General features: G+C 41.9%; 2 protein-coding genes across 3 annotated transcripts; both read left to right on the forward strand.

The window, feature by feature from the left end:
* Window positions 1–978: 978 nt before the first annotated feature.
* On the forward strand, window positions 979–6,303 carry LOC119795602 (ubiquinol-cytochrome-c reductase complex assembly factor 3). The gene is made up of 2 exons (XM_038303675.1): window positions 979–1,212; window positions 6,064–6,303. Exons 1-2 carry the CDS (start codon window positions 1,099–1,101, stop codon window positions 6,190–6,192), a joined length of 243 nt encoding a protein of 80 aa, XP_038159603.1. The 5' UTR covers window positions 979–1,098; the 3' UTR covers window positions 6,193–6,303.
* Window positions 6,304–9,962: 3,659 nt separating this feature from the next.
* On the forward strand, window positions 9,963–13,196 carry LOC119795601 (activated RNA polymerase II transcriptional coactivator p15-like). Of its 2 annotated transcripts, none has more exons than XM_038303674.1 (5): window positions 9,963–10,070; window positions 11,317–11,389; window positions 11,576–11,695; window positions 12,651–12,759; window positions 12,850–13,196. In XM_038303674.1, exons 2-5 carry the CDS (start codon window positions 11,321–11,323, stop codon window positions 12,927–12,929), a joined length of 378 nt encoding a protein of 125 aa, XP_038159602.1. In that variant the 5' UTR covers window positions 9,963–10,070; window positions 11,317–11,320; the 3' UTR covers window positions 12,930–13,196. The 2 variants fall into 2 exon arrangements, with proteins under 2 accessions (XP_038159602.1, XP_038159601.1); XM_038303673.1 differs by having other exon boundaries at window positions 9,974–10,070; window positions 11,320–11,389.
* The last annotated feature ends 1,546 nt before the right edge of the window (window positions 13,197–14,742 follow it).

Genomic DNA, 14,742 nt, shown 5'->3' on the forward strand with positions numbered 1-14,742 from the left:
CTTATTGTTACATCTAATATCCTGGATCTGAATACCTTCGATCTGCAGTGATCTCAGTATAGGGGAAATGTCCGAGTATAACAAAATATTTTTAACTACAGATCTAAAAGAACAAGGTATAGATTTTAAAAGTTTGTTATACAGTTTTTAGGAACAATTTAGGTTGTACTGCGCACAAAAACAACCAAAATCCAAAAAGTTCCCCTCTGAATCCATTAAGTGACCAACAGACCAGATGCCTTTAGCATACCACTCCCTTTCGAATACTGACTTTCTGTTGACCAATACATATCTGTTGTTTCAAATAGGAATGTTGTGTGGAGTAAAGTTATGTTTGTAAATCAATTTCCAATACAAGAGTACTTACTGATGAAACGCGGAGAGTTTGATTTGCAATTAATTACAACTAAAGTCACACCGAAAAAGGAAATCATTCCTCCCATTTTTCCAAAGATAAAATTGGGGATTGTAAACCAAAAAGAATCTTTATTTTTGAGAAAACCTTTTAGCCGTTTTAATTTAAGGACCCCGTTCATTACATCAAAATCAATAACATTTAGTCCTCCTTCAACCAGTGATTTAACAACATCGTCTACTCTTTTCTAATGTAATGGCATCTATTCCTCCAAATAAATTTCAGAAGAATATCATTAGTTCTCTTGATTAACTCCCTTGATACTGGCAAAGAAGAGGCCGGGTAAGTTATTCTAGATAGACCCTCCATTTTGGGCAATAACACTCTACCAAATAAAGAAATGTCTCTCCTTAACCAACTGTTTAAAATCGACTTGCAATATCTGGGTCTTCATAGTAGAGAAATATTTATGTCCGCTGCATATTAGAGAGGCCACACACACCATGACCTTCACGTTCAGATTGCAAACTAATCAGCTCCACAGATTACAGGCTTAACCAGAGCAATCCCCCTCCGCTCCTACAGGTGGCAGTGTGGAACTAAGAGGCTGTTTGCCACCCGCCGCTGAAGGCATGAGATAGAGGAGCATTTCCGGGCTTCCGCTGCTGCTTCTGTCAGACATTATTATGAAAGCATCAGACTGAGAGCAAACAGCAGCTCAGAGACCTCAGAAGCCGTCCAGGATGAGCATGCGAACTATCTTGATCTCCTCAGCGGCCATGGCTGCCATGGGACTGGGCTACGGCATGTGGTCCGTCATTTCCCCGGGAGAAGAGAGGAGGAAAGAGATGCTGAAGGTGAGTCCATGTAAACACAACCTTGTGCGTCTCCCAGCCGGTGTCTTTGCTTTCTATCGAGCTGGAGTCTCAATCGAGTTTTACAGAAACGCCATCAGGAACGACTCTCTAACCAGGGGCGGGTCTAAAGATATATCAGTGGGCTGAAAGGGGTCCTTAGGGTCAGATCAGTCAGAGATATGTCAACCATTAACCCCCCAAATGGAGAAACATCTGTCTTTCAGCCAGCTGTTCACTGGGAACAGATCAGGTCTTCTGCTGCCCAGGATGTAGAGGACTTCCTGACTTAAAGGTTCCTCATGAAGAAGAACCTTCAGCTCCTGTGCAGACTTGGCCTGTCTTACAGTCATATGAAAAAGTCTGGGCACCCCTATTAATCTTAATTATTTTTATTTCTAAATATGTTGGTGTTTGTAACAGTTTTTTTCAGTTTAATATATCTAATAACTAGTGATGGTGAGATGCAGCCTCAGGAGACTCTGAACCGTTTGGCCAAACTGCTTCAATGATCCCCACAGTTCATGAAGCCTCATGTGAACCTGTCGCCACCTACTGGTGGAGTTCTGAACTACAGCTAGTAATATATATATGATGCAATTGTTTTGCTTGTCCCCCCCCATATAAGTTCCTTTGAAATTGTTCATGATTGGTCTGTATAATAAAATCTTTTGTATTTTTTTTTTTTATGTGTAAAATGTCTCAGAAGAGAAAAAGCACAGTTTTTCTGCTATTTTAGTGAAGTAATCTCAAGCAGACAGTGAAACATTGATGAACAAAAGGAAAGGTGTGTCATTTTATTCAAGCGTAATAGTTTTTTCAGAAGGTTTTTGTTTTAATCAGGTTGGAAGTTTTGTGTTTGACCAACCTTTTGGTCAAACCAACCAATCTAATTTTAGCAGGCTTTTTTTACCCTATCTATATTTGTACCAAAGCAAACCAATACAAATTAGTCACATTAGCCAAAAAAAAAAAAAGTTTTATCACAACTTTCAAAAGTCTGATGTTGGCCTTGAACAATCCACCTCAAGAGTGGAAGTCCATCTCCTATAGCTGACGCGCTAGCAAGGTGACAACAGCTGTTAAAGCAATACTACTTATAACCCATTACATCTGTGACCAGTGGTTCACTCAGAATTTGATCATTACTTTGTTTGATATAACCAAACTAGTTTTAACCAACTATTCTATTCTTAGAATCTATCCAAACTCTATCCAACTGACAGCAGCTCTCCCTGCAGAAGTTCCGGGCGAGCTGAACCACTTCCTGAAGCGGTCACGTGGTACGGCAGGGTGGTGAGGCTTTGGACGTCGTCTATTTTTGCTCCTCCACCAAATGAAGCAAGCCTCCATACGCACCTCGCCAAAACGCCCCCTCCAGTATACGACACACGCTTTGAAGCCGCGGCTCATCTCACTACATCACTACTAATAACTGATGGACGCAGACATATTTCATTATTGAATTGAGGTTTATTGGACCAACAGAAAATGTGTAGTACACATTAAAACAAAATTTGACCGGTGCAAATATATAGCCACCACAGCAAAAAAGAGACATTAATATTGAGTAGATCCTCCTTTTGCAAAAACAAAAGCCTCTAGTCGCTTCCTGTAGCTTTGAATGAGTTCCTGGATCCTGGATCAAGGGATTTTTGATCATTCTACTTAGAAAAACAATTCCAGTTCAGTTAAGTTTGATGTTTGCCGAGCATGGACAGCCTGCTTCAAATCATCCCACAGATGCTCAATGATATTCAGGTCTGGGGATTGGGAGAACTGTTCCAGAACATTGGAATTGTTCCTCTGCATGAATGCCTGAGTAGATTTGGAGCGTTTTTTTTAAACATTATCCATCTCTGCCGTAACTTCAACTTCCTGATTCTTGAACATTTTTTTCAAGAATCTGCTGATATTGAGGGGAATCCATGCAACCCTCAACTTTAACAGGATTCCTAGTGCCAGCATTGGCAGCGCAACCCCAAAGCATGATGGAACCTCCACCTAATTTTACAGCGGGTAGCAAATGTTTTTTTGCCGCCATGCATAACGCCTTTTTTAATAACCCAACAACTCAATCTTTGTTTCATCAGTCCACAGGACCTTATTCCAAAATGAAGCTGACTTTTCCAAATGTGCTTTTGCAAACCTCAATCGATTCTGTTTGTGGCGTTCTTGCAGAAAAGGCTTCTGTCACATCACTCTCCCATACAGCTTCTCCTGGAGCAAAGTGCGCTGAATTGTTGAACGATGCACAGTGACACCATCTGCAGCCAGATGATGCTGCAGGTCTTTGGAGGAGGTCTTTGGGTTGTCATTGACCATCCTCATCATTCTTCTTCTCTGCCTTTCTGATATTTTTCTTGCCCTGCCTCTTCTGGGCTTAACAAGAACCGTCCCTGTGGTCTTCCATTCCCTCACTATGTTCCTCACAGTGGAATCTGACAGTTTAAATCTCTAAAACAACGTTTTGTATCTTTCCCGTGAACGACTATGTTGAACAATCTTTGTTTTCAGATCATTTGAGAGTTGTTTTGAGGAATCTTCAGAGGAGATTAAAACAGAATAAACAATTTGCAACTGGCCACCTTAAATACATTTCCTCATGATTGGCTATAAAGTTCAAATCTTAATGAAGTTACCAAACCAATTTGTGTTTCGCTAAATCAGTGAAAAGTAGTTAACGATATTCAAATCAATAAAATGATTAGGGTACCCATATTTTTTTAATGTCCTGCTGTTAGAAACAGAATTGTGTGACATGGGAGATGTTGTGTGGCCAGCAGGTGGCAGTGTAGATCAAATCTATAATGGCTGTAAAACCTGGGAGGCAAAAAGAGACCAAGAAACCCAGATTATTCCTGATGTGATCGATGTCAGATATTCCCAGCCTGTCAGCCGATGGATCAGCGAGTCATTTCCTCTCCTTTCCATTCGGCAGCGAGCTGGAGTTTAGTTTGACCCACCTTTGATCCTCTCCTGTTCATCTGCAGAGAAACTTAGCGGAGCTGACTGAGCAGCTGGAGAGAGAGGAAGGTGATGCTAAATCAGAGACCTTCCTGTTTTTCTTCTGCAGGTCCAGATTAGAAATCAAACCTCATATCATGTTTCTGTTAACTGTAAAATTCTATATGGAGCAAAAATATGGTCAAACATTTGACGCTGATTATTAATGAGGTAATAAAAGCTGCTCTGTTTCTTCCAACAGAAATGGAATAAACTATATATATTTTTAATGCCAACAAGTTTTAAGCCATATTTGTCACTTTTAGATAACTTTGAAAAGTTTAATTGAAATTTTCCATTTTTTAATCTTGTGAAAGCATTTAATGAGTGTTTGACAGCTCAAAAAGAACCTGTTTTATTTTTCTTTTTTTCTTTTATGCGACATCAGAACAACTTTTTTTTTTTCTTTAAGCAAAGCATCAGAAATTCTCTGAATTCTTAAACAACTACATTTTGTTTAGTCCAGCTTTCATACAGTAAATGAGCCGCAGCTTAGCAGTGAAATGAACATTTCCGTTCCATAAAGTGCAGCAGTGATCAAATGTAAACAACGTGGGAGGAAAACATGGTGCATATTGAAAGTTCAGAGTTTTGCAAAGACAAATAGATATGGTGCAAAAATACAATAGAACAACATTTTTTTTTTGTTGAGTTCTTGTTAGCTTGGTGTTATCAGTGTGATGATAATTCAACGTTTTTTATTTTATTTATTCAGCTAAGCTGCATCGAGCTGCTGAAAGGATCCATTTACTTGGACTCAATGGGAGCCTCTACTTCAGTGGGATCAGAAAACTCTGGCAGCTTTACTTTGAAATTCATCTTTAAACTCGACTAACTCATTTCTCCGAATAGATCTACTCATGCAGCCTCAGATTCCTGAACCAAACTCAGAATCTGAGCAAGGAGCTACAGATTAGGGTGATGGAAGGGAGGCCTTCCAACACTGAAGACCTGGAGCTGATAGCTGATGCTGACTAATCAGGGCGGTTTCTTGTTATGAAAGAGAAAATATTCAGAACGACACTAAAGGAGACTTTAGTGTCGTTTTTTCTGCAGGAAGGCGTAGCCTGCCAGGGGGTTGGGTTGTTCTGATCCGAAGCTCAGCTGCAGCTCCTCAGTCATGGGTTCGTGGGCCATCTTGGTTAATGGTTTATATCTTAGAGCAGGCAGTAACTGATTTATTGTCAGATGCGTTGGCTGCATTTGATCCTGTTTAAATTTTCACAACAGTCGTGAAAAGTTCAGAGTTCCTTCATGGTATTCAGTGATTGTAAAAGTGGATCCGTTTGAACCAGCTTTGCCGCATCAGAGCCGCTCATTCCTGATGAAGAGGAGAAGAGTCACTTTATGCTCAGACCCACCGAGTCCCAGTGAGTCAGTGACTTTGACCTGCTCACATGTTTTAGGTGCTTTTTGAACCAGCAGATTTGTTTTCTTTGGTTTCCTTCTGACTTCCTAATATATATATATTTTTTGTCCTTCCTCTTGTACGTTTTAGTTGTTTTATGAACCAAGCACTGCAAAAATGATCTAGAAATACGTAAAAATATCTTAAATTAAGTGTATTTCCCCTTAATTTGAGCAGGTAGATAAGATGATCTGCCAATGGGATGAAGATTTTTTTACTCTTAAAATAAGATAGATCATATGCGCATATGATCTTATACAATGCAATTGTTTTTTCTCTTATTTTAAATGCAAATTGACTTGTTCCATTGGCAATGTGTCTCAAATGCTCTTATTTATAAAAAAAAAAAAAGGACTTCTTTAGATTTAAATTTTCTGCAATGAACAAAATCAGTCTCCCTAAACTCACCAGAGTTCCTTTCTTGTCCGCTTGTTCACCAGAACCTCCCCGAATCGAACCCTGTGAGAATGGAAGAGACGAGGCAGAGGAACGCCATGGTGATGCAAGCTTTGAAGGACGCCGCAGAAACCAGCGAGAACCTAGCAAGAGGGCTGGGTCCCGGGAAGTAGACCAGGGTCGCTCTGTCTGGCGATCACATAAACATGGACACTGGGGGGGGGCTTGGGAACTGTTGTCTGATATGCAGTCCTGTACTTTGGATTAAAACGTTTTAAAGAGAACAGCTTCTCTCTGATATGTTGGTTCCCCGGCTGTTCTCCAGAAGTTTCCTCATGTTCTACCATTGACCCAGGCTTCTCTCCAGCTGATTCAAGAGCTGCAATAAGACAGAGTTCGTTTGGGGGTCATAATGTGGTATGATGGTTCAGTAAAACTAATGTGGAACATCTGCAGTTTATTTACCAGTAAGTTTTAAGATACACTTTATTGATCTCAGAGTTGAGAAATTCACTTGTCACGTCGGCTTTTGTTCATCTCAGCTAAATACATTTCCCACTAAAATAGATAACAGTTTAAAAAATGTCCCATTGACCAACATGTCAATGTGTCTACAGCCAGTAGGGATGGTGGATTTTTTTTTTTGGAAGCATACATATTTTATTAACCTAAAGCAATATGCATTCTCTGACTGTCACATGTCAGGTATGCCGGTCATTGACCTTGACCAAGGCACCTTACAGTAGAACTGCAGTCAGTCCCTGGACTGGTATGGCTATCACTGCCCCTACATGGTTAGCATGGCTACCACTGCACCTACAGAGTTAGCATGGCTATCACTGCCCCTACAGAGTTAGCATGGCTATCACTGCCCCTACAGAGTTAGCATGGCTACCACTGCACCTACAGGGTAAGCATGGCTACCACTGCCCCTACAGAGTTAGCATGGCTACCACTGCCCCTACAGAGTTAGCATGGCTACCACTGCCCCTACAGAGTTAGCATGGCTATCACTGCGTTTACAGAGTTAGCATGGCTATCACTGCGTCTACAGGGTTAGCATGGCTATCACTGCACCTACAGAGTTAGCATGGCTATCACTGCGTTTACAGAGTTAGCATGGCTATCACTGCGTCTACAGAGTTAGCATGGCTACCACTGCACCTACAGAGTTAGCATGGCTATCACTGCCCCTACAGAGTTAGCATGGCTATCACTGCCCCTACAGAGTTAGCATGGCTACCACTGCACCTACAGGGTAAGCATGGCTACCACTGCCCCTACAGAGTTAGCATGGCTACCACTGCCCCTACAGAGTTAGCATGGCTACCACTGCCCCTACAGAGTTAGCATGGCTATCACTGCGTTTACAGAGTTAGCATGGCTATCACTGCGTCTACAGGGTTAGCATGGCTACCACTGCACCTACAGAGTTAGCATGGCTATCACTGCCCCTACAGAGTTAGCATGGCTATCACTGCCCCTACAGAGTTAGCATGGCTACCACTGCACCTACAGGGTAAGCATGGCTACCACTGCCCCTACAGAGTTAGCATGGCTACCACTGCCCCTACAGAGTTAGCATGGCTACCACTGCCCCTACAGAGTTAGCATGGCTATCACTGCGTTTACAGAGTTAGCATGGCTATCACTGCGTCTACAGGGTTAGCATGGCTATCACTGTGTCTACAGGGTTAGCATGGCTACCACTGCCCGCCCCTACAGGGTTAGCATGGCTACCACTGCCCCTACAGAGTTAGCATGGCTATCACTGCCCCTACAGAGTTAGCATGGCTACCACTGTCCCTACAGGGTTAGCATGGCTACCACTGGCCCTTAGCATGCTACCACTGCCCCTACAGGGTTAGCATGGCTATCACTGCCCCTACAGAGTTAGCATGGTTATCACTGCTACTACACAGTTAGCATAGCTACCACTGCCCCTACAGAGTTAGCATGGTTATCACTGCCCCTACACAGTTAGCATGGCTATCACTGCCCCTACAGGGTTAGCATGGCTACCACTGCCCCTACAGAGTTAGCATGGCTACCACTGCCCCTACAGAGTTAGCATGGCTACCACTGCCCCTACAGAGTTAGCATGGTTATCACTGCCACTACACAGCATAGCTACCACTGCCCCTACAGAGTTAGCATGGTTATCACTGCCCCTACACAGTTAGCATGGCTATCACTGCCCCTACAGGGTTAGCATGGCTACTACTGCCCCTACAGAGTTAGCATGGCTACCACTGCCCCTACAGAGTTAGCATGGTTATCACTGCCCCTACACAGTTAGCATGGCTATCACTACCCCTACAGGGTTAGCATGGCTACCACTGCCCCTACAGAGTTAGCATGGCTACCACTGCCCCTACAGAGTTAGCATGGCTACCACTGCCCCTACAGAGTTAGCATGGCTACCACTGCCCCTACAGAGTTAGCATGGCTATTACTGCCCCTACAGAGTTAGGTACTAATTTCCGACTGGAATCAGTGTCATAGTCATGGTAAGCCTGTTATTTTATTTATTTTGCTCGGACTACTTGTAAGCCCACAGCCCGCCAAATGTTGCCATTATTGTTAGTATAGTAGAAATTTAACCTATTCAGTAATAAAATGTCAGTTGATGATATGGGGGGGGGGGTCATTTAAGAAGGGGGATGCCACCCCCCCCCCCAACTCGAGCACTGTCTACACCCCAGAAATGGTTGGAATTGATGATGGTGGAACCCTTTATGCAGCTGGAGAACTACAACGCTATGGCGCTATCATCTGGGCGTTTCCACTGGTTAAAGACATCAGTCATAGTTTTTGTAACCTGACCTGATCATGAAAGGCTTATTCAAATATCAGAGAGTTAGGGACATGTGCTCTGTGCCTCACAGTGAGGTGTATCTGATTCCAGCTGTGGCAAATAGTTAGAAAGAAAAAAGTAAATAACTTGCTTTAGTAAAAAGCAGCAAGATTAGAGATGTATTTAAATGAACAGGTTATTAGAGGAGAGCTGAGTGTTCAGCTGAATGTCGGAATAAAAATGTGTTAGAATGGAAGCTTTTAAACCTAAAAACTGAAGGATGATGGGATAAGTCTGTTATTCATATAAACAAGAAATCGTTAGTATCCCAGTGAATGTTTAAAAGGAAGACTTAATTTGAAAAGTATTTTTAATTTTAATTTTCTAAACAGCTTCAGGTGTTTTAATGAAGTGAGGCAATAAATCCAATTTTTTAATCTGTTTGATTTGGGCTTAACCCTTTATAGGGCAAGTTATTGCCCTATAAAGGCTCCCTTACATCAAAGGAGTCCCCCCCCCCCCTGTCCCTCATTGAGCTCTAATAGCACAAGATCTATATCAGGCCATTCAGCATAGATGCTGCTACATGGCTGTACGTCTTATTTTCACCAATTAGATGAGCCCTTGAATGATATATTACCTACTGTAAGTTAAGTTTAGAAAAATAAGTTAACAACTCAAGAAAAAGGGTAAAAAGCTAAATGAAAATTTAAAAGTAAATTTAAAAAGTTAATAAGCCTAGTTAAATATTAGATTTAGGTTTATAGACTTTAAAATGTAAGTGCCAGTATCAACATTAATGCCTCTAAGGTTTTGCTGTAACAAAAAAATAAATAAAAATAAATAAATAAAAAAGTGTTTCTTTCAGCCTGAGTGTTTTTCATGATTTTTTTTATAGAAGCACTTTTTTATATATATATATATTCAGGCAAGTGTGTGTTTCTTGTTATTACATTGACATTCATTTTTGCCATCAAAATATACATTTTTATTTTTTATTTTACGAAGATAATAAGGTCTTGTCCGGGATTCCAATAAAAGTAGTGGCTGGAAATTTTGGTTTTCAAAATATTTCACTGATATTTCACCTATGAAGGGTTAAAAAACCTGAGCTGTCATGTTTGTATTTCTGGCCACCGTGTGGCCTGTAGGGGGCAGCATCGCTGCGTTAAGCCAGAAGAACCGACCAAGAAGAAGAACCAACACAAAGGTTCCGTTTCCTGTTGAAAGATCCGCGCTGCACCATCCCATCATGTAAGCCTAATTATTTAAGATTTTCCTTAAAAGTCGTGCTCAGTCTCCCAGGTTTAGTAGAGCAACTAATATCTTCCTGGTTTTATTAATGGGAAGGAAAGCTGATGCGATGTATCCATGCTAGCCGCTGCGTTAGCTCCCAGAGCTAACCTGCTAAAGATGCTAGCCCTGATTGTGTTTTTAGGGGGCAGCTGTGAGCCTTCTGTCCAGTTGCAAACTCCCACTAATCTCGCTTAAATATAATTGGGTTGTATGAGGCGGATTTTTCTCGCTGAAACGGATTTAGACCCATAACAGGCTAACCGCCACCGGATGTAGTTTGAACTACAACAAGGCGCCATCTCAGAATCTGAGTTCTAGATATGAACTAAGCAGGCCCGCTTTGAGTCTAAGATCAGTCCAGCCCAGCATCCAGCCTGGCTGAAGGACCTTCAGAGAAAATACAAAGGGAGGAATAATATGTTGACTTAAGTTGCACCACTGCCATTAAAAATTAACGTTTTACAGTAATTCCCCCCGTTTTAATTTCCAGTACAGATCAGATCCTGATCAGAGAACAGGACGTTAATGCGGTTACAATCTCAGATCCAATAATCAAGTCTCTTGATAAATATACAAGCTAAAATTTAATAAAATTCAATTCAGTTTATTTCTATAGCATCAATTCACAACACACGTCATCTCAAGGCACTTTTCAGTTCACCAGATCATCCAGTCGGATTGATTAAAAGTTTTCTATCTAAGGAAAACCAGCTGATTGCATCAACTCATTGACTCTTCAGCAATCCCTCACACTAAGCATGCTTGTAGCGACAGTGGAGAGGAAAAACTCCCTTTGAACAGGAAGAAACCTCCAGCAGAACCAGGCTCGGTGTGAGCGGTCATCTGCTGAGGCCGACTGGGGTTCAAGGAGACCGAAGCGGACATAGAAAAAGAAGCATAGATACAAAAGGCAACTGTCAACCAGCTCCACATGCAGCCCTGCCATGGAGACACACAGCCAGGCAGACGAGCTCTGAGCCAGCGCCCATGAAGAGAGCACACCCAGTTAGTCAAAGTCAGAGAAACAAGACTACACTTAAAAATAGGCCGATCTCCAACATCTATAAACAAAGGTGTTGATGGCAGCAGCACTAAAATCTGTCTAACTTTCCATATATTCCTGGATGTTATGTTGTGATCATACAATGAGAGGGATCTATAATAGGATCATCTGAAGTTTGTTTTATTCTGCTCCATGTTTCAGCAGAATGCCCAAATCAAAGGAAGTGCTGTCCTCCACATCTGGAAGCGACTCTGACAGTGAAGTAGAGACCAAGGTTTGATCCTAAATGAAAACTTATTTCTTAACCTTCCAGCAATGAAATATATTCAACTGGGACAGAGAGACGCAGAAATGTGCTCTTGTTGTAGTTTCTGTTTTCTGAACCTTGTTTACATACAATTCAGGAACTCCTTGATTTATTTCTGTCTGCAACATGATGGAGGTTCATTTTTGTTCCTAGGCCAAAAGAAAGAAGCCAAGCGCTCCAGAAAAACCAGCTAAGAAAGCAAAAGGTGGGGAGAGCTCCAAACCTGGAGGCTCTTCCAAAGGCAGCGGCAATGGAAACGACAACATGTTCCAGGTGAGCTGAAGACACTAAAAGCAGATTCGCCTACATGGGCAGACCAGAGGACCAAAGGTTTCAGTCATCATCAGCAGGCCTCCTTTAAGGTTGAACTTTTAATCCCAAATGGATGGATCCTCTGCTGATTTACCTGATCACTGACCTTTGGTTTCTCTCTAAGCTTCTCTGATTACACAGAACTTTTTAAGTCCCCCATTTCCCACAGCAGCTTTCTGCTGCTTTAAGGTCCTTTTCTTTCACATTTTCAGAGCGGTTATTTATTTAAAAAAGAAATTAAAACATTTAGCTTAATGCATTATTTGTTAATCTATATTTAAAAACACTGCTTTCTTGTTGGGAGCTACCGGCTGCAGAGCTCTGGTCGATTAAAACCCAGCCAGCTGTAACAGAAGCCCACTGATAACAGCAGCATTTTAAATTGATGAGCTGAAGGGAAGAGAAATCAGTGCTTTTGCTCTTAATTCGAGCGGCTAAATAAGATGATCTGCCAAAGGAACCAGGATTTTTGTCCTTTAAATAAGATATTAGATATTATGGACTTGGATTAAGACTGAGCTGTTTCTTCTAGGTTTAAAAATAGCTTAACTTACTCCTTTGTTAGTCTGTCTGACCTTCCTGCTCCAGTGAAGGTGAAATGCATTTCTTTTAAGAAAAGCAGTAGTATTGCAGTATAGTTGGGCAAAAAAGGAAGTAGGTCATCAGATTGGGCTGAGATGAGCTGGTTTTAAATTTGCTGAAACAGTTTAAGCTTCTAAGTTTGTTTCTGGTGACCCCATGGAGCCCCGTCAGCCTCCTATCCGACCTCCACCTGACACCGACACCTCAGAAGCGATAGGAGAGCAGCATGAACATGTGGAGACAATGTATTCCCACCCAGAAGCTGCCCAGACATCCCATAAAACGGGAAAAGGAAAAAGTTTTGGAGCTGGTCTGACTCTCCTCCTTCCCACAGATCGGAAAGATGAGATACGTCAGTGTTCGAGACTTCAAGGGCAAAGTCCTGATCGACATCAGGGAGTACTGGATGAACCAGGACGGGGAGATGAAACCAGGGAAGAAAGGTGATGATCATGACACGTTTCAGCGGTCGGATGTTGTTGGGTTCTGCAGTTGAGGTGACTCTCCTCTGATTTTTGTTTTTGTCGTTTCAGGCATCTCCCTGAACCCAGAACAGTGGAACCAACTAAAGGAACAGATCTCAGAAATCGACGACGCGGTGAAGACATTATAAGCATTCCTGGAACCTTTGCCTGATGACCTCATGGGGCATGTTTGTTAGTTTTGTAAAACCTTTGGATTTCTTTCCTAAGTTGTAGTTTTTAGGTTCAGGTATCTGCCAGGCCTGACGTACTGTGGAAGTTATTTTGAGCTGTTGTTGTCGGCTGTGGGTGGAGGAGTGGGTGGTGGATCTTGATGCTGGGTGGGTGTAGTGCAACCAGCACCAGTGGATACAGTCATGTTTTTGTATTGATTAATAAAACGATGCACTAAAGCCTGATGTGTGGTTCATCTCATGCTCTCTGGCATCTCCTCCGTCTGCTTCCTCACCTCCAGGATACAAACGGTGCTGTCAAGTAATGAGCTTATGTCTGATTTAGAATATCGATCTTTTAGTTTTATTAATCCCTAATGATAAAACTTGGATCTTTTGATTGTTAGAAATTACATATTTGCAAGCCTAATATTTTATAGTAATTATATAAAAGCTTGGTTTAAAAATTAAAGCAACCAAATGCTTCCTCCTTTTTTTTTGTATGTTTAAGGAGTTTTTTTGTTGGTTCAGAAGTTACTGGATCCAGTCGACCAACTGATTAAACCTTTTTATAAGAACAGAAATGGCTAATTGGGTCACAAAATCTCTTCAGATTTTGATCCTAGCAGCACGATGAAGGCTCAAGAAGGAAGAAAAAGTGGGTTAAAATGAGCTGCTGGTTTGAAGATAAACTGGAAGCAGATGGACTCACACATGGCTCATGTAACCATGGCGACTACTACAGCTACACTGAAGCTACAGCTTTCAGCCTTTTAATATCATGCTAATGTCATGACATGGATGTGTGGCTGCAGGGGAGCTGGAGTCAAACCCACAACCTTCTGATTACAGGTGGGCTCCTCATCCAGAATGATGCTGCTTGGCACCAGGCACACGGTCAGAACCATTGTTTGGATCTTTAAACATTAGCCCGGTTCATCTTTTAGGGACATGCATCCAGCCGGTAAACGCTCTGGACTCCTAGTGCTGACCTAATTCTTATCTGATTCAGCTGTCCTAAGTTCTCTTATTTTCCTTTTAGAACCAAAATTCTTTATCAAACAAGTGGATTAAAGTCTGGTTTGTCCAGTAAATTTGATAACTGCTATTCTGATCCAGTCTGCGACTCTAACTTCTTCATTGCTCCAGGATCCAACATTTCCACCAGAAACTGTTTGGTTTCAGATCTTCTCTGGTATGCAGGAGGACTCTCGAAATCTATAAATTAGCATCAGATCCAACCTCTTAATGCTGGAAGCATCAAGTCATTTATATTTGGAAAATAAGTGAAGTAAAGAAGGGGAGTGTGCCTGTGCTCTGAGAAGGTTGCAACTACCCGGTTCAGTCCCCACAGCCTCCACTCTGGGTGTCTGAGCAAAACCCTTAACCCCACACTGCTCCATAAGGAGATGAGTTAAATGCAGAGAGTTCATTTCGTTGTACTTGTGGCGGTGTAATGACAACAACAACAAAAAAAAGCTGGAAGCTCCCCAGGTGCCACACAATGACAGCCCACTGCTCCCCAAGGGGATCGGTTAAATGCAGAGAATTTCCCCATTGTGGGACAATTAAGGGATTTTCTTTTTCCTTCTTCTTAAACGGGTCTCTGATACAAGAGTTAAAAGGACAAACACATTTTCTTAGGGTGGTTTTAGATGAAGGAAAAAGAAGCAGCTTTGTTCTGACCATCGGGACACTATTGTCCCTCTGATGTCCCTGATGCAGTATACCTCTCACCATGACATCCACCTAAACATATAAAGTCATGAAAACAGAGATCATATCTCTCCTA

Source organism: Cyprinodon tularosa, unplaced genomic scaffold (genome assembly GCF_016077235.1).
Source record: "Cyprinodon tularosa strain WSP-4 unplaced genomic scaffold, ASM1607723v1 ctg516, whole genome shotgun sequence".
Taxonomy (NCBI): domain Eukaryota; kingdom Metazoa; phylum Chordata; class Actinopteri; order Cyprinodontiformes; family Cyprinodontidae; genus Cyprinodon; species Cyprinodon tularosa.

What these genes read in the sequence shown, in the direction of transcription:
- LOC119795602 (XM_038303675.1), top strand. Translation starts at nt 1,099, where the DNA reads ATGAGCATGCGAACTATCTTGATCTCCTCAGCGGCCATGGCTGCCATG. An exon ending in GGAGGAAAGAGATGCTGAAG is followed by an intron (nt 1,213 to 6,063) that starts GTGAGTCCATGT and finishes CTTGTTCACCAG; the next exon opens with AACCTCCCCGAATCGAACCC.
- LOC119795601 (XM_038303674.1), top strand. Translation starts at nt 11,321, where the DNA reads ATGCCCAAATCAAAGGAAGTGCTGTCCTCCACATCTGGAAGCGACTCT. An exon ending in ACAGTGAAGTAGAGACCAAG is followed by an intron (nt 11,390 to 11,575) that starts GTTTGATCCTAA and finishes TTTTGTTCCTAG; the next exon opens with GCCAAAAGAAAGAAGCCAAG. An exon ending in GAAACGACAACATGTTCCAG is followed by an intron (nt 11,696 to 12,650) that starts GTGAGCTGAAGA and finishes TCCTTCCCACAG; the next exon opens with ATCGGAAAGATGAGATACGT.